Raw genomic sequence first — 21119 nt, forward strand, 5'->3', positions numbered from 1 at the left:
GCTGGTGTAGGCTCCTGCAGGGTGAGTTCTTATCTCTGTGAAGGCTGACAGAGGGTGCGAGGTGGAAATAATATTTAGTTTGTACACAGCACTTAGGCCCACACAGAAGTTCGCAGCCAGCAAAGGAAGGTGTGGTGTGAAGCACGGCTCACACAGTCGCCTAGGTGCCGTGTGGCCGTATACACTAAGTTCAAAATGTCTGCTTGGTTTTTGGCCTGGCTGTAATTACAGCAGTGTAGCACCAACATGCAGGCGAGCCTGTGGGTACAGCAGTGGTACAACAGGTTTTCTGAAAGACCTGGTAAGAAGCAGGGCCTGTATTAACTAAAATGAAATAAAGTTACAGGGGATGATGGTTTTCTGGTTTCGCTTGGTGTTGACTTTTTTCCAAGTTGCAAACCTGGAGCTCCACCTGACTAAGCAAGGCTGTGAGCCACAACACGACAGTGCTACAGCCTGGTGGTGCGTGGCTCCGCGGGAGCCAGGGAAGGAGGACGGCTGGGCAACCAGTCTTAAAGCTGCTGCCATTTAGTAACATTTGCCTTAAAGCCGTAGTTGCCAGATTCACCTATTTAACTGATTTTTTTCTTCTCTTCACCCACGCGGGGAGCCGGGGTAAGCCCTTGCCGCTGCCTCGCCCACGGGCCGTGCTGACAGGCCGGGCCCTCGAGCGTGAGCGGCGTTTAAGTGCTAGCCAGATGGAAGATGCCCCCCGCCCCGGGCATCGCTTCACGTTGGAGAAGACGAGAAGGGAAAATGACCGGGTGAAGGCGGTCCCGCACCGCGGCCCTGGGCCATGGGCGCCGTACCCCGGGGCAGCGGGGGCGGGGAGGCGCCGGGGAAGGACTACAACTCCCAGCGTGCCCCGCGGGCGGCGCCGCGCCGGACGGAGGCGGGGCGGAAGTGGGTTCCCGGGGCAGAGCGGCCGGCCGGGCCCGGTTCCGGGTGTCACTGCCTCGGCGGTGGACGGGAGCGGCGCGGGGGGGGAGAAGATGGCGGCGGAGTTGGAGTCGGAGGTGCAGGCCATTGACAAGAGCCTGCTGGAGTGCTCCGCCGAGGAGATCGCCGTGGTGAGGCGGCGGGCCCGGGGCGGAAGGGCGAGAAGCGTTTGGGGTGGGGAAGGAGCGGGGGCTGGCGAGGCCGGCGGTGTGGTCGTGCGGGCCGGGGGCCGCTCCCGGGCCCGGGGCGAGGCTGTGCCTGGGGCCGGGGTGCGAGGAGCAGGCTTTCCGTGAGGGGGTGTCGCTGCCTGGGCTGCTCCCGAGGGCAGCCCTGGCTGGCAGCGGCGCCCCAGCCCGCTGTTGTTGCCAGCGTCGCTGTTGCAGTAGCCAAAATCAGTGGCAGAGAGCAGCCAGCTTGTCCTGTTGTTCCGGCCGGCGTAGGTGGCTCTCCAGCCGGCCGCCCGGACGGGGTCAGCCCCAGCCGAGGGCGGCCGCGATCCCCCGCCGCGACGGGGCTGGGGCCGGGGCCTGGGGGAAGTGGGGCCGCTTCCCGGCATCTCGCTCCCTCGCCTGCTGCTTCCTAGCTTTCCCCGGGCAGCTGAGGAGTTTAGTCCTCCTGCCCAGCTTGCTTCCTTTTCACGTCTCCCTATCTGCAGTCATGCCTCGACGTGAGAAGATTCCCCTCCCGCCGTTGACTTAGGTGGATGTCTGACCCCGTATATGCTCTGTGGTGGTGAAGGTTTGTTACAGGATTCTTCCCCCGCCTCCCCTAGTACTTAAGATGCGGTTCTGGCAAAAGCTTGCACTAGTTGAGCTTAGGACTATTAGAGAGTGACGCTTGTAGGGAAAATATTAGTAAAATCAAAGTAATACTTGAAGAAATCTATTCTTGTTTATATACTTTTCCTGCTTTTATGAGAGGTAGTTGAAAGGGGAGAGGAGTGACATCTTGAGGGTAAAGTTTTCAGAGAAACTTGTGTTCCCGGTGTAGGTGCCAGACCTTACAGACTTGTGCATTTGAGGAACTGGATATATATATTAAAATACTGTAGGATAAGACCTTGAAAAGGTGTCTCTGTGTATTTCAATGAGAATTACGTTGGTTACTTTCCAAAAGAAAATAAAAGACAATGTTATAATTCAGATTTTCCTCAGATTATGGTGGTATATCTACAGTACAGACAAAGCTATGATTAGATGGGCGTATGTGTGTTGTTAGCTACAGCCCAGCTAATTTAGCTCCAGGATTAGTCTTCCTTCCCCTTAACAGAAACCGAGTAATTCCATCAAACGCTTCATATAGTAGCCCATACTGAGTCCAGACTACCTTGTTTGTGTGAGTAGCAGATGATTTTTTTGGGTCACACCGTAGTTAAATCAAAGGCAATGGTACACCAAGTGAAACGCATTTAGGAATTTGGTATAGGTACAAGTGCAGGCTTAAATTTAGTCGATTCTTCTTCAGTTTTAGTCTCTGTGATCACTAGCACAAGCTACAATTCTGAGATCTGTCACTCTCAAATCTACAGTGTGCTAGCACGTAAATGCTGCTGGCACTACCTGATTGTGTAAGTAAACAACATTCTTGGGTTTTAGCATTGATGTTCTCCCTCCTTTGCTGATAGCCCAATATTAACAAAACAAATGCCATCCTAAAGCAATACTTGCAGCACTTCATGCTTCAATTTCTCATTGCAACAATTTAATTATAAACTTCCAAAGAACAACAATCAAAAAGAATAAATTATCTGTAACAGAACATGAGCCAACTTTGCAAATATTTATTTGTGCAGCTAAGAAAATTTTAAGTTGTACTTTTTACCTTTTGAAACATTGAACTTGAGTTTTTTATGGCTTATTTGTATTACATGTTTTGTTTGCCTCGTATCTCTTACTTAGATGTGGATTTAATAGAAATCTCAATGGACCATTAGGTATTTACTTACATAAAATGTGATTTGATCAATGCTTTGGTTCCCCCCCTCCAGGGCAGTCAAAAGTTGCTGCAGGGGAGGAGGTAAAGAGGAATATACTTCTCTTTTTAATAAAAACCTGTCCTGGGAGAGTAGAACATAAGGTTTTCGTACATGTGACTTCAGGATAGAAAATAGACAAATACTATCTGAGAACTTGCCTAAATACAAATATTTTTTTAACAAATTCCAAAGTTTTTAGTAGTTTTATTGGAGATCAGTGCCTCCTAGGTAGCGATTTAGAAAGGCAGTGCAACATATGTATGCATATGGATATATTTCTAGTAGCAATTTTACATGCACAACAGTATTTTGAGTTGCCTTCCTAATAGCTCTTGGAGTGACATCTGTTTCCTTGACCTAGTAGCCTGTACTTCGTCCTGATATTCTTTTAGCCAGGATCTGATTTTCAAAACTGCATGCACACAGTTATGCATACAGAACTGGCTCCACAAAGACTTTGTGTGATGACATTCAGTGTTGCCACACCTAACTTTCAGGGAACTACTCCCAGAGTTTTTGGGATGGGAAAGCCATATACTCGAGGAACAAGAATTTTCTCTGGCTAGGTATTTGCCTGAGCTTGTAGTGTAGCTAATATGCATTGTGTATTTTCTAGGTAGAAATTAGTAACGTACTGCTGAATTAAGAGGCTGAAATGAAAGGTATTTTGCTGAGAAAAATGCAAGCATAATAACTGACATATACCCTAGAAAGTAATCTAAAAATTATCTTATTAAATGGGAATAATGGAAGAGACTAAGTCAGTTTCACTGTCATTGGGTCAGTTCCTGGTGGTAGCAGATATTTGGCACAAATAAGAAAGGAGAGGAAGAGATTAATGAGCTAGGAAAACAAATCAAATTCTTAGTAATCAATACTTTTACTTTTTCATTTTTGTGTGCTATTCTCTGAATCCTGGGGGAATGGTGAGATTATCTGTAAACTTCCAGATTGTTGCATACAGCTTTTTGGCAACCTTTTTCCATGGAACTCCTTGGAAGAAATCTGGGCTTTCACCATCAAAGCTAGATCAACACAGAAAGGTTTAGCAGATTGATTATAATTTTAAGTAGTCAAACTTAAGGAAGGAGAAGTAAGAACTGCATATTATTCTACTAAGAGCTATACTGAGAAATAATTTATTTTACATTAAATTCTGCTTAGAAAACATAGTCTAGTTAATGAAAATGCTGCAGTGTATTAAAGGCAAAAATGCAGCCATTTTTAAATGGCACAAATGGTGTGCTGACTGTATATGTCTGTATCCTGAAGAACTTACAACAACTGTGTTGTCTCAAACATAAGTTCTTAAGAGTAAGTCATAAATAATTCAGAGTAAATCAAGCTGTAACATTTGATTACCAAACCCTTTTATTTTGGTATAATTAATTCTTGGTTTTCATGTACAGTTTCAGGTTGATTCCAAATTATTTTTCTGAAGTTGCCAGAGGGTATCTGGTTGTCATATTTACAATGAGAAATGGCATACTGAGGCTGTTTACGTAACACAGGATTTAATCAGTGCACACTTGCAATATGTGCTTGCTCCCATTTGTTTATTATAAAAACCTTGCAGCCTTAATTTACAGTTTAAAGCTTTACAAAATTGTAATCCACAAGGCCAAAATAAAACAAGTGTTGTCCTGGAGGATTTGTTTTTTTTTACTCTGTGTGTGTATACAAGGGAAAAAAACCTAGAAAGAGCTGAGAGTTTTTCAGAGGCTTATAGCAGGTACAGTAGTTTGGCTTTTAAAAACTCTGTCAACATTGTTTTTTACAATTGACTGACAAAGAGAATTCTTGGATCTAACATCACACTTGAAATAGTAATTCAGATCAGTTATTTTGGTGGTAGGAGAAACCAAACCCCTGTCATTTTCATAAGTAGCTTGTTAAAATTAAATACGAGAGGGACTGTTACCTAATGCTGTGTTTGCCGTTCTCCTTGTACTTTTTGGTTTTGCCTGTTCCTTGCCAACTCCAGGCTTCCGCTGCTCCTCTGTGTCCCCAGCTGGCAGCATCAGTCTGCACTCCAAAGCAATGCAACCAGCATAGTTTGATCCTTATCCTAAGTCACTACCAATGTTGGGACATTCTACTAGTCATGCATCGTGGAGGAAAATTTTTAAGAATTTGGTCTCTTAAATTTTGTCTTTTTGAAAATAATTTTGTGTGTCAAAGGGATAAAATGTGCAAGCAGGGAAACAAATTATTCCTTTCATAATGTCTTCTGTGATCATCTAGATTTAACACTTAGAAGGAAGCATGGCTTTCTAGTTTTGCAATGCCATTTTAGATTTTGGATATAGAAATAAAAAAGTCATCTTGATGGATAGAACTATATTTGGCATTTTTATTAATGAACAATTTGTGTTCTCTTTCCTTTTCATTTAAAAGAAATGGCTGCAAGCAAATGACCTTCAGAAAGAAGTATACCAGCATCTGGCCTATTATGTACCAAAAATTTACTGCAGGGGTCCTAACCCTGCCCCACAAAGAGAAGACATGCTGGCACAACACGTTTTGCTGGGACCAATGGAATGGTATCTTTGTGGTGAAGATCCTGCATTTGGCTTTCCAAAGCTTGAGCAAGCAAACAAACCTTCCCATCTTTGTGGCCGCGTTTTTAAAGTGGGAGAGCCTACATATTCTTGCAGGTAGTTCAACTTAGCATTGTGAAGTATTTATAATTTGTAAAGTCATGGAACATTTTTCAATAAGAACATGCAGTCCTAATGAAAAGTTAATACCTCAGATGTATTTTCAAAGTAACCTTGCAGTGTTTCATGACAGGTGGGACCAGGGGAGTATTAACACACTACAGGTTTGTACATGGGAAAATATTAATCAGTATAGAGTGTTTCCGTACAAAAGAAATGCAAGATTAAGAAAGTAGTTGAGGTGAACTGTCAGTGTGATTTAAGGGCATTAATCAGAAGTAAGCAGGCAGGTGTATGTGCTTGTAATTTAGGTGTTTAATATCAGCTGTTAATGTTGATCCTGTATTTTAGATCCCTTTCTGTGACCTGTTAAACCAATCTGTTGGATGCTAAAACAGTTATAAACCCCACTTGGTGGAGTGATGGGGGGAGGGAGTGTCCATCTGATTTGGAGTGTTAATTTTTCTGGGTTTCCATCCCCTTCATCTACAAGGAGAGAATGATTGTAGTAGTAGTTTACTTTCTAGTGCTCTCCTTTTCTAGAAACATCATAGCTGATTGACCTGATTTGCTGAAGTTCTGATTCAGAGTGGACTTGAGATACTTCACTCAGCAAGCTGCCTCTTCTGCACTTCTGTTTCAATGATCAGTTAGAATAGGTAGTTTTGGAAATGTTTTTTGAGACCTCTTATCTTGAGATGGGTGAGATTAAACTGGTGGGTACTTCAGATCCTTTCAACCACTACGAGAACTCCAACTCCTCTCAGGTGTTCTCAGGTTCTTCCTACACACCTGTGAAAAAGTGGAGAGATCTGGGTAGAGAATTAGTAAGCTGGAGGCTAAGGACTATCAGAGGCTATAAAAAGAATTTCCACAGTTTTTCTGTTACCTTTTCATGAAATCTGGTCAAAGAACCAAAACCCCCAAACCTCAGAACTAGTGTTTTAATTTGAGTGAAGTTGCATTGCAACCTAGAAGTAACGTGGTACTGATCAAATGCTTTTCGTGTGGACTACTGAGAACTGTGGGTGTTCTGTTAATTTCCTCTAAACATTTTTTTTTCCAAGACCAACAACTCAATATGTAAAGTATATCCTTCAGAATGTTGTAATCTACAATGAAAACATAGAATAATGCAGTCCATTGGTGTAGAATTTAGAGAATGAGTGAATGTGCTGTTTGTACTTAGGGTCTTGGTTTCAGTAGAAAAACTATTTAAATACAGCAATATAGTCCCAATATTCAGGTTAGAAAGGATGTCTTGGTAGGCCATCTTGTTCAATCTTCTGCTCAGGTCAGGGTCAGCAGTGAATACAGAATATTTTTGCTGTTGCTGCTATCAAGTCTCATCTTTTCTTGATTAAGTACTGAACACAGATGTAAAACTCTTAATGTTTCCTGTTGGGTGTTAATAATTTGAGTAATTTTCTTTGGTAATGAGGATTAATGAGAGTTTAAATTAAACTCTTGTGGGATACAGAAAATAATTGTTTTGAGTCCATTTCTGAGACAGTGGCTTTTCTGCCCAGTTGTGAAGCTTACAGATCTGCCTCTGCTTTAGGTATAAGCACCCTGATTTGTTTGAGAAATTACTTGGCAAATGGTTCTGAATTTGTAAGTATGTTGCCACAAGTTTAGGGCTCTGAAGAATCGATACCCAATATTTAGAACTAATCTACCCAATACTGTAGGCATAATAAGTGTTTTTATTTTTTGTAATTAAAGAATTCAGTGAACACAAATTATTCTAAAACAGAAGTGTTGTATAATTTTGCTTTGATATTTTCACCTTTAGTGGCTCCTGTGGAGAAAACAAATGTGAAAATGGTACTTTATGCATAGTATGTCACGGTTGTCTTTCAATGATTACCTGGTTTAATTTATTTGGCAAAATGAAATTAAGAGAATTCTTGATAATAACATTTCATAGGATCTCTGGTGCTTTCTTTTGCACAAAATAAGTTGTTTCTCTGAATTCTTGTTTTAATAATAGCCATCATAAGACATTCATTCTCTTGGTAGTTATTTTAGTCACTTTAGTTATTTAGTTTAGTATTTATTTTATTTATTTAGTTTATTTAGTTATTTAGTTTAGTATTTAACTTTAGTTATTTAGTTATTTTAGTCACTTGCCTTACGTAGGCGTGTGTGTTTTTAGTGTTCCTCAAAGAAACAGTTAAATGTAACACAATTGTTTAGCCCCTTTTGCTGGGAATACTACTTCTATCTGATAGAGCAGTGTTTGTAGACAGGACCTTCTTATGGTCTCTGATCTCCTGGTTGAGGAAATTGCGTTCCTGGACTTCAGTGAGCTTGTAGGGCTAAAATGAGAAGCAGAGGTTTGATCTAATCTGTTGTGTGCTATCTTTCCAGTATTCAGTGAAAAAATATCTCCTCTGATTGCTGGAGATTATTAATGCTTGTCCTCTGTAATTGAGACAACTTGCTTGGGTTTATACTTTTACCTGTCTGTACTGTGTTCTGTAATTCATCTGTTTACTTGCTTATATACTTCTCTTGCCTCGTGAAGGCAATGGCTATATTGCCCAAATATACATGCTACCCAGACAATATTTTAAAGCCTCTTCTGTTATAAAAACAGATTTTTTGCTTCTTCATTTGTTTGCCCCTCCTTGGAAGCCATCGCTTTCCTCTTTCAGAATAATATATACATTAGTCAGAAGGTTCATATTGGTGATATTTGAAAATTACTTGTTGTAAAATATGTAATTAAAGGCAAAGCCACTTGTTTAATGCTGCCTTTTTTTGTTGTTGTGGTTTTCAGAGACTGTGCAGTTGACCCAACCTGTGTGTTATGCATGGAGTGCTTTCTTGGAAGTATCCATAGAGAGCACCGATACCGGGTTAGTAATACTGCTGGAATATATGATGTAGTCATTAATAATCTTGTATGTGTATGAAACTCCTTGTTTAAAGTTGAAGAATGTATACATAATTTCAAAATGCTGGATGAACGCGAAGTTTGGCATCATGTCTGCAATAATCTTATAAGAACTTGAGTGTTTTGACCTGAGTGTAAATTCTGAAAGTTAACACTTCAAAATATCGAGCAGTTAAATTTTATGCACAACAGTTAAGCTTACAAATGTATTTTTAACATGTGCCCTTTAGTGAATTTTACAGCATAAGAGTTATTTTTTAACATGCTTTGACCTTGATGTTTGACTGTTTAAAAGGTATTGAAAAATCTTTATTAAGAAACAACTTTTATTTAAAACTTATTTCCTTTAAACATCTGAATTGTTACCAAATTCTGTACAATAGCAGGATTTTTGTTTGTTTTTAAACATAAAGTTAAAATAGCAAACTAAAACTGTAGATGCTGTTTATTTTAGTAATCTACTGCTAGTAGCAGTAGAGGTTAGTTCAAAAAAACCTACAAGCAAAACCAAGAAGGCCTTGGTTTTTTTTTAAACTAAGAAGCTAACTGAAAACTACCAGTGCAGCCTTTCTGTAAATCTGTTTCTACAATACTGCACTGCTGTTAATGTAAATCCGATCACTGAGCACTAGGATTTAGGGAAGAAAAACTACCACAACAACTTGCCCCAAGAAACCCAACCCAATTTGCTGGTATCAGCGTACTTCCTGTATGTAGGTTTTTAGTTTGCAAGCTTAGTGAATTAACAAATCTAAGTGACATCCAAAAGTGAAAGCAAATGTTTCAAATGCTGTCAGATTTTGTCGATAGTCTAGGATGTACCTGTATGTACAGAATATACCTGTATGCCAAAAACAGTTGAAACAAGAATTCTTCTATGAATCAGTTAATACTCTTTTTGAACTACAACTATTATTACACTTCTTAATTTGAGGTGATCTTAGCTTTAAAATCCATTTTATTAAAACAGTGTAAACATATCACTACAGTTTTCAGATTTTTTTCTGTGCTTACTAGGACTTAAGTGGGCAATTTGTAAGTTTTGTCTGTAGATTGCAGTTACTGTAAACAGCACATCTTTTACTGTGTAATAGTGCTATACGAATTATTGCTATATTGTTATATGCAGTATTGCTATTTGGTTTAGCTTTGTTCAGATTAAAGATGTGAGAATCTGAAATGGTACAGTTGACATTGCAAGTAATAGATTCAGAAAAACTGAAAACCAGAAGAAACCCACAGCCTTCAAGTGTGGCAGAATGGGGATGTTTGAAGCTTTTGGGTTTTTTGTTGCTGGTTTTTTGGTTTTTTATTTTTAATTTTCTTTTGGCGTAGGCAGACTGAAATAGATAAGCTTTTAGCCATCATAGAAACAGGTATGGTTTCACTGTGCTTTTTTAATAGAATACTGGCTAAAACGATCAGGTGTTGTGATCATGCTTTTGTAGTTCAGCTATGACTACTCCTTTCTTAATGTGCATGTATGTATATGCATATTCACATGAACTGTTTTTAAATAATTCTAGATGACAACATCAGGGGGAGGGGGTTTCTGTGACTGTGGTGATACAGAAGCTTGGAAAGAAGGTCCTTACTGCCAAAAGCATGAACTTAACACTTCAGAGACTGCAGAAGAAGAGGTAATAACAATTGAGGCATCATGTTTCAAAACATTAACTCTGTATATATGAGTCTATATATAGCTCATTCATATGAGGTTATTTTAAGTCTTGTATGCCATGCTTGAGAGATGGGAGGAAATTTAATAGTAATATTTGAACCACACTATGTGTTAGACAAAACCAGTGTCTTGACTAACTTAAGGAGTGATTTAGAATGACATTTTCTACTTGAAGGCTTTGTTTTGTATGCTCTTGGCTGCCTGTGCAGCTTCAGTTCTGTTTCTTTGTTCTTCTGTCTTATTCTGAAAGGTGAAGGGAGTCTGCCATGTGGAAAAAAGAAATGTATGTAATCATGTGCATGAAGAAGCCAAATTAAGCTGTGCAACATGCGTTCTGATTCTTACCATAGTAAAGTGCACAGATTTTTAAAATAAAAATAACTTGCTGTTACAGGAAAGCTGTAATGGAGATACAAGAGAGAGGTCTATCAAAGCTTCACCATTTCTCATAGTATAACGGCTTGGACGTACTAAATGCAAAAAGACATGCTGCTACTTGCAGTATGTATTCAAGCTGTTGGACTGTTACAAAACACCAATGTTGTTCAAAGTTTATATGTATTCAAAATGAAATGTAACATGTTTGGGGAGAGAAAAAATTAACACTGGCCATTTAAAAATTGCAGATACCATCTTTGGTCTGGGAAGTATTAGTGGCTTAAGTTACTGGAGGCCAGAGGAGCGTTCTGTCCTTTTCTTATACTCTTCCCTGACTATCTGTTATTACACTTGGGTACGAGAGTGGCTAGTTGGGCTTCTGGTCTAGCCACTCACATCTGTTCTTAGGTAATACAATTTCTGTGGGAATTTTTTGAAGGGAAAATATAAGGCAAATTCTTGTAGTAGTTTTGCTGATCTGATGGTTTAAGTGAAGCAACTGAAACTGTATTTGCAGTGAGAGTGGTCCTTCTAAAATCTGTTGTCACTGTCTGAACCCTAAGACTCTAGCTCTGGTGCATGGACTCACCCCTTGATCTACAGGCCAGTTTACATTAGTGGGCAGCCTTAGAAAACTTGTTCTGAAATCTTGGGTGCACTGCTAACTTCTACGTCCAAAAATACACAGTGTGAGTGACAGAAAAATTAAGGTACTGGGCAGGCTTTGTATTTCTTCCCCATGAGTGAAGGGGATTGAGATCTCTTACGTTATGCAGTGTTTTGTTTGAGGTAGATCAAGGATCATTTGTTGGGTGTTATCAGAGCCTGTTTACTGCCTTGCCCAGGTATGTGTCTTTGTTGAAAGTGCTGGGAATGGAGGCAGTGCTGCTATTTAAGAATTGTCTTTACTTTTGGCGACTGATAGTTCTCCATACCCTAGATAAGTTTTAAATGAAACAAAAAAAGAGGAATGGCAGTTATTAACACTATTGTAAAGCTTCCAAATATTCCAAAAAAATCTTGAGGAGGGGTGGGTGAATAAACTTTGCTAGTACAGGTGAATTGCTGACTGTCAGGGGCCTCCTGTAGGTAATGCAGACTTAAGTTCTGAAAAGATTGTGGCCATTTTTATACAACATAAACTGGAGTGAAACACAGAATTTGGTATTAGGTATTCCTAAAACAGAAATTGGGTTACTATTAAATATTTTAATTGGCTAACAATTACACATACATCAAAATATCAAGTGATGAATCAAGTCAGTGACCCAGTGTGTAGTACATGTCCAGGTGACCTGCAGGGCATGCAGTGTTCCCTTTCCAGCCTTGTAGAAGAGGGACTAATTGTTCTCAACATCAAAAATTCAAAACAGTAGAATAATAATCCTTTCAGGTAAGAGGTTTCTAATGTTTTCTATTAACACACAAATTCCTTGAAATGGATTGGAAGGAAATGGCAGCAGTACCTGTACTACCTGATTCTGAGTTGACAGTGGTTCCCATTTGCTGCTCCAAAATGTCGTCCTTTTGACTTTGCAGGCTGAGGCAGCACTTTTCTTCCTTCCCCTCCTCATTTCAGTTCCCCCACCTGCAGCAGCAGCTATTCTACCTCTGGCAGAGAGGGGAGGATGAGTTTATAGTGGCTGCTGCAGATGTCGAATGGAGGACACCCTGGAGAGTGCAGAGTGGGCACAAGCAGGTGCATGTTCCACATACAAAAGGGGAACAGCTGTCTGAACAAGACTGAGGCATGGGCAGATCATTATGAAATACCTAGTTACATTTAAGCATTTAATTATTTATATGCCACAGCATGTAAGAGACGTGCATCATAAGTCATGATCCCAGTGTGCTGGATGTTTTATCAGCTTGGACTGATAAGAACTCTGCCTCTAAACGCATGCTACATATAAAACAAGGCAATAGATGCATAGTTGTTTGTATTCTGCGACTTACTAATATTGATAAGTGAAACAAAAGATGCAGTGATTTCAAATTATGTTTTTGAAGGCATCGTGGAAAAAGCAGATTTTAATACAGCTGAGGTTAAGTTTTTCAGAACTATCTTAAAAGGTGCGCAGAAAAGGGAACAACGAAAGTGAAAATGGAGAAGTGAAAATTTAAGTGGCTGATCAGAGGCAAGTCAACATTTAGGTGTTGAATGATAGATTACTGCTTTGGTGATTGTCAGTGAAGAACTGAAAGAAAACAGGATGATCATTGACTATTTCTTTCAAATGTAAAGTCATTTAAAGAAAGACATCGTTAATGATGCTTGCCTCATCTTTGTCAGAGAGGTGCAAATTTGACAATTTCTGTTCTGAATGTCATTTAATTTCTCAATTGCTTTTTATACTTATTTTCCAGGATCCTCTTGTGCAGTTACCAGAAGATATGGTAGCAAGAGCTTATAATATTTTTGCCATCACATTTAAATATGCAGTAGATATATTAACATGGGAAAAGGAAAATGAATTGCCTGGCCTAGAAATGATGTAAGTATAGTATTTGCCTTCTGCCTTTTAAAGGCTTTTAGATATTTACAATGGAAAATGCGAATTCTGATTTTAAATATATTTTCTGCCTTTCCTAAAATTGTCAGGAATATTTGGTAGACAGTGGACTAAAACTATTTTAATAGATTTGTTTTTCTCATATTTCTTTTGTGATTATACAGCCCATTTTCTCTTCATAGTGTTGATGAAACAATGTCTTTGTGATGCCTTTGTTTTCTTAATATTGAAAAGTAGCAGTAAAATACAGTACCCTCAAACAAGTAGTGAGTTAATTTCTTATGATCAAAGTTACGGAAATTCTGGTGGCAGAAGTATTTTGTACTTTTGGTGATCCACTTCTTACAAATTTTGAAGCATTACGGAATATTTCAGTGTATTGTAGCATCATAGTTATCATGGATTCATTTGTGACATCTTGTTAGTAACTTCTTTTACTTTGTGTTGCGTGAGTGAGAATGCTGCCTAAGTGATAGGAATCAAAAGATTGCACTGAATCTATATAAGCTTAATAAGTTGTGGTTCTGAGGATTGTGGAGTTTGGGCTTTTTAAGGGACTGCCAAGTTCTTGTTGTCTCTTACATGTTTATGCAGTATTGGGGAAACAGGTGTGGCAGAATAATGCCAAGACCGTTGAAATCTCTAAGAAGCAATGGGGGGATGTATTGAGCACAGCTGCAATGGAAGGAAACGTGTTTTCCTTAGTAGGAAACTACCAATTCATAATCAACAAATATCCAAAAATAATACTTAGACCTAAGTATTGTCTTAAAATTTTGCTCATTTTGGGCTTCATTCTGCAGGAAAGATGCACATTCCTATAGAAGTTAGGGGTGGTCAGTCCTTTTCAAATAAATTGTTGAGATGTGTTCCAGTATAGCAGAAGAAGCCTAGGCTTGGGCTGTCTGCTTGGTGGAAAACTTTGTTAAACTAGAAGTTGATTTTAAAAATTACATTACTTCAAATTATAAATTCAATCCTTGCTTTGAAGTGAGAAGAGTGACACTTACTACTGCATGCTGTTTAATGATGAAGTCCATACCTATGAACAAGTTATTTATACTCTTCAGAAGGCTGTCAACTGCACACAGAAAGAAGCTATTGGTTTTGCAACAACAGTAGACAGAGATGTAAGTAAATTAATTGCTAGAACTTTTAATTATACTTACCCAAATGTTTATTTTATATGACTACACTTTAGTTTTCACAAAGAGTGTGCTTAATGTGATTGAGCCCTGTATGTCAGGCCACCCTAAAATGTCTTAACTTATTGGCCAATCCAAACCAGACCTGATATTGAATATATGTTTCACTGTAAATGTATTCCAGTAAGTCTTTTAATTGTAGATAGCAGGGTTTCTCTCACTCTTCTGTCAAGGACAGGCAGCAGCTTTAGCTCACCCCTCACTGTACACAAGGGAGCTGACATTGAAAGAACGCCTGTATGTGCTCCAAGGATGGGAGATGCTTCTCAAAGTAAGAGTGGTCAACTCTGAGGGCTAAAATCCATAGTTAGCTGCTTTTGTTCTGGTGCTCATGGAGCTGCTTGTGTTTTTTTAAAAATGTAATTTTCTTTTTTGTAATTGTCAGATGATAATGGCAGGAAGAGGTAAAGCATTTAATACAGCATTTAGAAAGAGCAATGAGTTCAGAATCACTATGTGCTGAATATAATTTTAACCAGTCTCAGAAGCACTCTGCCAGCTGTGTATTCTGGCTTGTGTGCATTTTTTGAGAAAGGGAAACTTTCTAGGCACAACTGCATGTTGTTGTTTGTGCCATGAGCTTGTAAGCAGCTGATGTGAAAATGAGTGTCCTTTTTGCTGTTTTGTTTGCTCATGCCTTTTTCTGGGGGGGTGGCATAGGACGGGGGAAGTCTTTTCCAAAATGGCAATGGGTATGTCGTTTTGGATTGTTACAGTCAGTGGAAAAGGAAATATAACAGCTTTAAATTACTTAACACTGAACGATTTTTTTTGTTGTGTTACCACTACTCTTATTTTTGTGATAACAGTTACCAAAAGATTCCCGTCTGATCCCTGAACGTGTGCTGACTTGAGCACAGGCTGTGCATTGTAGGGCGCACTTTGGAGATTTTTACCTATTATTGATCCCTGTCCTGCTTCTAAATAGATACATGAATGCATATGTACTTGTGCACGCATGTATGTATGTAAAAGAAATGAGAAGGTTATGCCTCAAAAAATGATTTGGCATCAGACCAGATCTAAAATCTCAGTAAGCTATTCTGTCTATAATACACTATAAATTGAATCAACTATCTATTTTAACGCATGTATTGACAGTATAGAAAGACAGATACAGTATGGAAACCTTCCAGTTTTGAAATAAACCAAGTGCTTTAGATGTATGTTTAAAAGACAATTGGCTTTCATATCTGCTTTTTAAAAGGCATTAAAATGTCTGAGATATCTTTAAATTCTGCCAAGACTAATGATTGGTGCATTATTACTAAAGGTAAGTTTTCGGTATTTTAAATAAAAGTAGTGTAGTGGTTACATCTTAAAAACAATATTATACACATAAAACTCAGTGTAACAGACAACTGCATATATGGTAAAATTTTATTTTCTTTTAAGTAGTACAGGGTGCATTTTGGAAATTCAAGTATGTAACTACATACAGTATTTTAAAAATGAAAATAGCCTGAAAGCAAGAGTGGTTAACAGGAAAAGTTTCAGATAGATGTATCTTTTATACTAATATGAAACACAGCATTTGAACTTCCTGTTTAGAAGGTGGTGATAATGTTACTTCTTTATGAATTTAAAGGGACGTAGGTCTGTTCGATATGGAGACTTTCAGTACTGCGATCAAGCAAAATCAGTAATAGTGGTAAGTAATATTACCTACTTACTTGCCTCTTCTTAAGCAAAAAGAGGCTTTGCTACATACTTTTGGGATATTTTTACCATAATGACTCTTTATATTTTAATAATGCAAGGCGTTGAACATATTATTTACAATATACACAGTAGGGGTATCAAAACACAGGTTTATGCTCTGTTTTTGTTTTTTCTACTATGGTCTTCCTTGCATCCAAAATCTTTTCATAAAAAGAAGTTCCCAGACAACTTTTCCCTTCAGAAAACAGAGTTTGATGAGGAACATCAGGCGTAATATTTTAGAATTGCATGTCGGTTCAGATCAGTGAAGTTAAACTATTTTAGTCTTTGTTCTGTTGCGCAAAGTTGTTTGCCTCTTTCACTGGCACAACTATGGAAATTGTTACGGATTGAATCCTAGTGTGAAACTAGAAATATGCTTTCATTTTGGATGTGTAGTTATATGTGTGTGTATATATACATAATGTCTATATAATGACAGGGTTCTTCATGTAAGAACATGGGAATAATAGTTTCGATTTAATTTTTCTTGAATTGCTGCAGTGCAGTACTTAATCACATGATATAGTTTGTGTGTAATACTGCTACCACTGCAAAAACAAATACTGCAAGTAGAGTTACTGGCCTTAAACTGTTTAAGGTATTTGGAAAACGTTAACATAGCCTTAAAGATAAAGTTTTGCAGTATTTTTAACTTGCCAGTTGTGCAAAGAACAAATGGCTTTTATGTGTAATGTGTAACTATTAAGGTTACTAACACAGAGATGAGGAGAAATACTTTCTTGTTTCAACTCTTGTGTGTTTAATTTTCATTATTGAAAACAGTCCATTGGCAATCAGTTTTCCTTGGTGGGCTGCTGTGTGACTTGAATGTCATGTTGTGAGGAACAAATGTGCATGGCTCTCTGAGGTTGTTCGTGGGACTGCTTATTAGTAAAATGCCGCAGATCAGTGTGTGCATTGATAAAAGGCCAAGAATGGAAAGTGGATTGGCCTAAATATATTGATATTGCATAATAAGGTCCTTCAAATATTAATAGGGTAAACAAAGTTCAGACTTTTTAGGGTTTGTTTCTTCCCTATGTAGGTGTTAGTAATGAGAGTATGTATTAATATTATAAATTACTGAAATGAATCATAAGGAAGCTGTGTTTCTGTACAGAAATATATGCTAGTCCTGACTTTAATATGTATTACCTCCTTTTTCCTTTTATTTTTAAGAGAAATACCAGTCGTCAGACAAAGCCATTGAAAGTACAAGTTATGCATTCATCTATTGTCGCCCATCAGAGCTTTGGTCTGAAGCTCCTAACTTGGCTTGGCAGTGTTATTGGATATTCAGGTGGGCAAACTTGAACTTTTCTGAGATAAATTAGAGAATATTTGTGAGGCAAGCTGAATTCCTGAAGCAATGTTGTCTACTTATTTCAGATATGTACTATATAAGGCAAAGCTATTAATAACTTGTCAGACTTTGTTCTGTTTTCTCGAACTGGAGTGCTGTTCTGAGTTCTAACTTCTGTATGAAAGTGCTACCAGTCTTACTTAGTCTTGTCAGATAGCTTTCCGTTTAGTTGCTGTTGAACAGAAGCTGAGAATCTCTGTCAAATGCTGTATGCCAACAAGCTATTTTTCAGTCCCTAGTTCTTTTTAAATGAATGCAGTAAGCTGAAAATAACCTGTCTGATTAGATAAAATAAAATTATTCACCAGTAATTTGATGAATGTTGATGATGAAAGTGATTGCTTCGGGTGTTTTGCTAAGCAGAACAGGGAAAATGCAAGGATGTGTGGAGTTTTTTGGGTAAGTATAGAAGCCAACGAAATATTAATCAGATATTTAGAAAGAAGTTTTTTCAAAGGAATCAAGATGCACAGTGTCATTTTTATGGGAAGGCTCTGTTTGTTTTGGCTTGGTTCCTCCTTTGTCCTGATGAATCATAAGGTTGTGAAGATCTGGAGCATGAGGGGAAATAAAAGGAAAATGTTCAAACTGCTGATATGTAGAAAGGTAGATACAGCCTCCAATGCAATTTCTGTGTTCTGTGCATCTGTAAATGTTAACAAGAATTATTAGCAAAGTACACTCAACTGTAATATTGCATATATGTTATAAGGGCAAGATTTCTTCCGAAATTGTATGTTTTATTAGACTGATAGTTGAAAAACTAGTCAAGGTTTCAGGCACAGGATGTCTGTATCATGTTTTCTTTTTTGAAAGAAAAGTAGTTTATGTTTGTATAAGTTAATTTTTAAAGATACATAAATCACTTTTCAAAAGCGATGGTAGCAGCTTGTGCAACTGTTTGCCAGTGTTGCTGGGAAAATAACAGATACTAATAGAAGGGAGAGACATGAAGGTGTTTAATTATATAAATTTTCATTTCAGTGTAATGTGTAGGCAGCCGCTGTCTTTCTCATACGCTCTGAGCCCAGTTTTGTGCCATGTCATTTGTGCCAGGTCCTGATGTCACTAATTTTCAGCACTAAGTTACAGTTGCAAAAATAACTTCAGTATGGTAATGGCGTATCAAATTACAGATGCAGGTGTTGAATTTAGTTTTATTTGTGTATGTTTGCTGTTTCTGACATCCTACAGAGTTCACTTCATTAAATACAGCGTCCTTTATGATTCAGAAGGGCAAAAATATTGTTTGATGGTAAGCAGTATGCATATGTTTTGTCTATGACCTACGTGCTCAACCACTTGAAATGCCTTACATGCGCTTTGGGATGCAGTCTTGCAGTATACTCTGGAGTCTGGTTTAGTGAAATGCACTTTTGAAAAAGTTGGGTTCCCTTAGCTTTTTTAACAAACACACCCAAACATCTAGATTCTGCTCAATCTTTTAAACAGCCTATTACCATTCATCTGTAATATGAGGTGATAGAACTGCAGAGCTTAGATGGTTACACTTAAATGTCCCTGACCAAAGGGAGATTGGCAGGTGGAGGGGTCTTCTGCCGTGCAACAAAGTTAGGTTGGACGATTGCTGTGAAATGAGTGTCAAACTCCTGTCGGTGAATAAAGGGAAAAACCTTACTATGGAACTTTGTCAACACAACCTTTCTAGCAAATGTCAGTTCTTCAAGAATGAACATCTGTTTGCCATTTGTTGAATGATGCAGTTGTTTCCATTAATCTGTTACCCTTCATAACAGTAGTTGGAATTGAACTCTGAGGCAAAAAAAAAATAAATCCCAAACTGCTGTAGGGGTTCCAGGGCTGTATAGAATTGTACCACGCGCAGCACATGGTATGGTATATGTGGCACTAAGCCACTGCCAACTCTATCCAAGAAGCTGAGACGGCTGAGTGGTGTGCAGAAATAAGGGCTAATGCGCGTAAGTCATGTAGTTGTGTTAGTGAATATGCATTACCTGCAGTGCAAAGCTCAGTTCAACATTGTTAATATGAGCATGTCTGTGTTGTGTTCTGTTGCAGATGCAGGCTTGTCTGCAAACATATAAAGACTTACATGTTCATATAATAACTATTACTGCTTTCCATTAGAAAAAATATGGAGAGAAGCTTTAAAATAATAGCTGCTAGTAAGCGTAAACAAAAGCTCATATACGAGTCATTTCCTTTTGACAGGACTCTAAACAGGAAAAATACAACCTAGAAAATTAGCTGCCTTATAATTATTTTTTATTAGTAAGCCAGCAGCACTTTTAAGGAAGCACGCTGTTATTTGATAGCTTTGAAACAAATCATTGTGTTTGGCAATTGTCACAAGGTTCCTACTGTTCCCTAAGGTTAGTGTGAAACTTGCAAGGTATGAAATATGTGTGTTCCTATCAGCAAAATATGAGCAGTGTTACTCAGTTGTTAAGGAAAAGAGGGCCCTATGGCTTTTACTGTCTTGAAAATTCTGGTATGTCCAAATAATGTACAAGTTTGTGTTTAAGCTATAACTAACTTAAATAATTTCTCTTCATTAAGATGGCCTTCGTCGAATATTGTGTCAGGTTGGTTTACAGGAGGGGCCAGATGGTGAAAATTCTTCTCTTGTGGATAAGCTGATGCTGTATGATTCTAAACTGTGGAAAGGTGAGTTTTCTCAAACTTCTGGAAAACACTAAACAATGCTATGCGTATAAGTTTTCCCTTTACCGTATCTGCTAATGTTTGATCATTTTTACTGTGGTGTGTTATAGTTAGAATTGCCTGCTTTGTGATAATCTGTCTCTCCATGATGCACTGTAAATATAGTGAAGACAAGAACATAAGACCATTTGGAGATGGGGTTGTTTTAGACTTAATTTTTCAAAGTAGTCTGAAATTAAGGCTGATTGTATATACAGGTGGCAGTGGTAGTTAAGGGAAATTGAGTAAACAATAGAGTGATCTGGGGTTTGTCTGCTTCACAGGATCTCATCATCTCTATAATATCTACCAAAATGCCTCCTTTTAAGGGATAGGGCAGAGGTTTTCTGCTTTGACTTGTATTTGTGTTCATGAGGTATTCTTCAGTGTTCTGTGAACATTCAGTGAAAACTACTGTTCTGTTATTTTAGAGCCCTTAAAATTGTAAAAGCCTAATTGGTACAATGGGATTGGCTAGAAAGTTTTAATTTTGAGGTAGTGGAGATAGTTAATTTCTTTTCTATCATATATTCTGTGTCTGATTTGATATCCTGAAAGGACATGTAAGGCCAGGTGTAAGAAAAAGAAGCACAAAGAGAAGGCAGAGATTGATGCAGTAGATCTGTACTTTGCTTAGTTAATCCTGATTATAGTATTTTGAAGATTGCTACTCTCCCTCCAGTATCTTGTGTTGTTCTTCAGTTCTGAGGTACAGGTGTTCTAGAGAGTAGTAATATTTATTTGTGGTTTGTCTTGGAAACAGTAAAGTAACTAGTAAGGTGGAAAGTGGATGTAGTATGGAGAAAAATATTCTTTTAGGTTTTGTTTATCTACTATAGCTTGTGTGAATGAATTCCTGGAACTCAGATTTTTTTTTTTTTCCTGACGACAAATTTTGTGATCTGAGAAGTACTACTTTTGTGGACCATTACAACATTCTTAATACATGTTTTGTTTTGATAATGTCTTTCATGTAAGCAAGGAATAACTTTTGCTTTTCTATTTTGACATCAATAATTCTCTAATTTTTCACGTATTCCACAGTTACTCTGCATTAAGGAAATGGTGTAATGGCTTTGGACCTAAAAGTAACCTACAGAAAGAAATTATACAT

At 38.2% G+C, this 21119-nt stretch overlaps 1 protein-coding gene across 2 annotated transcripts in view; it reads left to right on the forward strand.

Annotated features, from left to right (window-relative positions):
- Positions 1-895: 895 nt before the first annotated feature.
- The window catches only part of UBR2 (ubiquitin protein ligase E3 component n-recognin 2), a 66315-nt gene continuing 46091 nt past the window's right edge, over positions 896-21119 (forward strand). The window contains exons 1-9 of one of the 2 annotated variants that reach the window (XM_075088999.1): positions 896-1070; positions 5312-5571; positions 8360-8438; positions 10003-10116; positions 12903-13030; positions 14040-14178; positions 15842-15904; positions 17137-17257; positions 19862-19969. In XM_075088999.1, coding sequence (XP_074945100.1) covers positions 993-1070; positions 5312-5571; positions 8360-8438; positions 10003-10116; positions 12903-13030; positions 14040-14178; positions 15842-15904; positions 17137-17257; positions 19862-19969 — 1090 coding nt within the window. In that variant the 5' untranslated portion in view covers positions 896-992. The remainder of the gene's footprint in view (positions 1071-5311; positions 5572-8359; positions 8439-10002; positions 10117-12902; positions 13031-14039; positions 14179-15841; positions 15905-17136; positions 17258-19861; positions 19970-21119) is intronic. The other variant, XM_075089000.1, reaches the window with a different exon arrangement.

The sequence above is a fragment of the Phalacrocorax aristotelis genome, chromosome 3 (genome assembly GCF_949628215.1).
Source record: "Phalacrocorax aristotelis chromosome 3, bGulAri2.1, whole genome shotgun sequence".
In the NCBI taxonomy this organism is placed as follows: domain Eukaryota; kingdom Metazoa; phylum Chordata; class Aves; order Suliformes; family Phalacrocoracidae; genus Phalacrocorax; species Phalacrocorax aristotelis.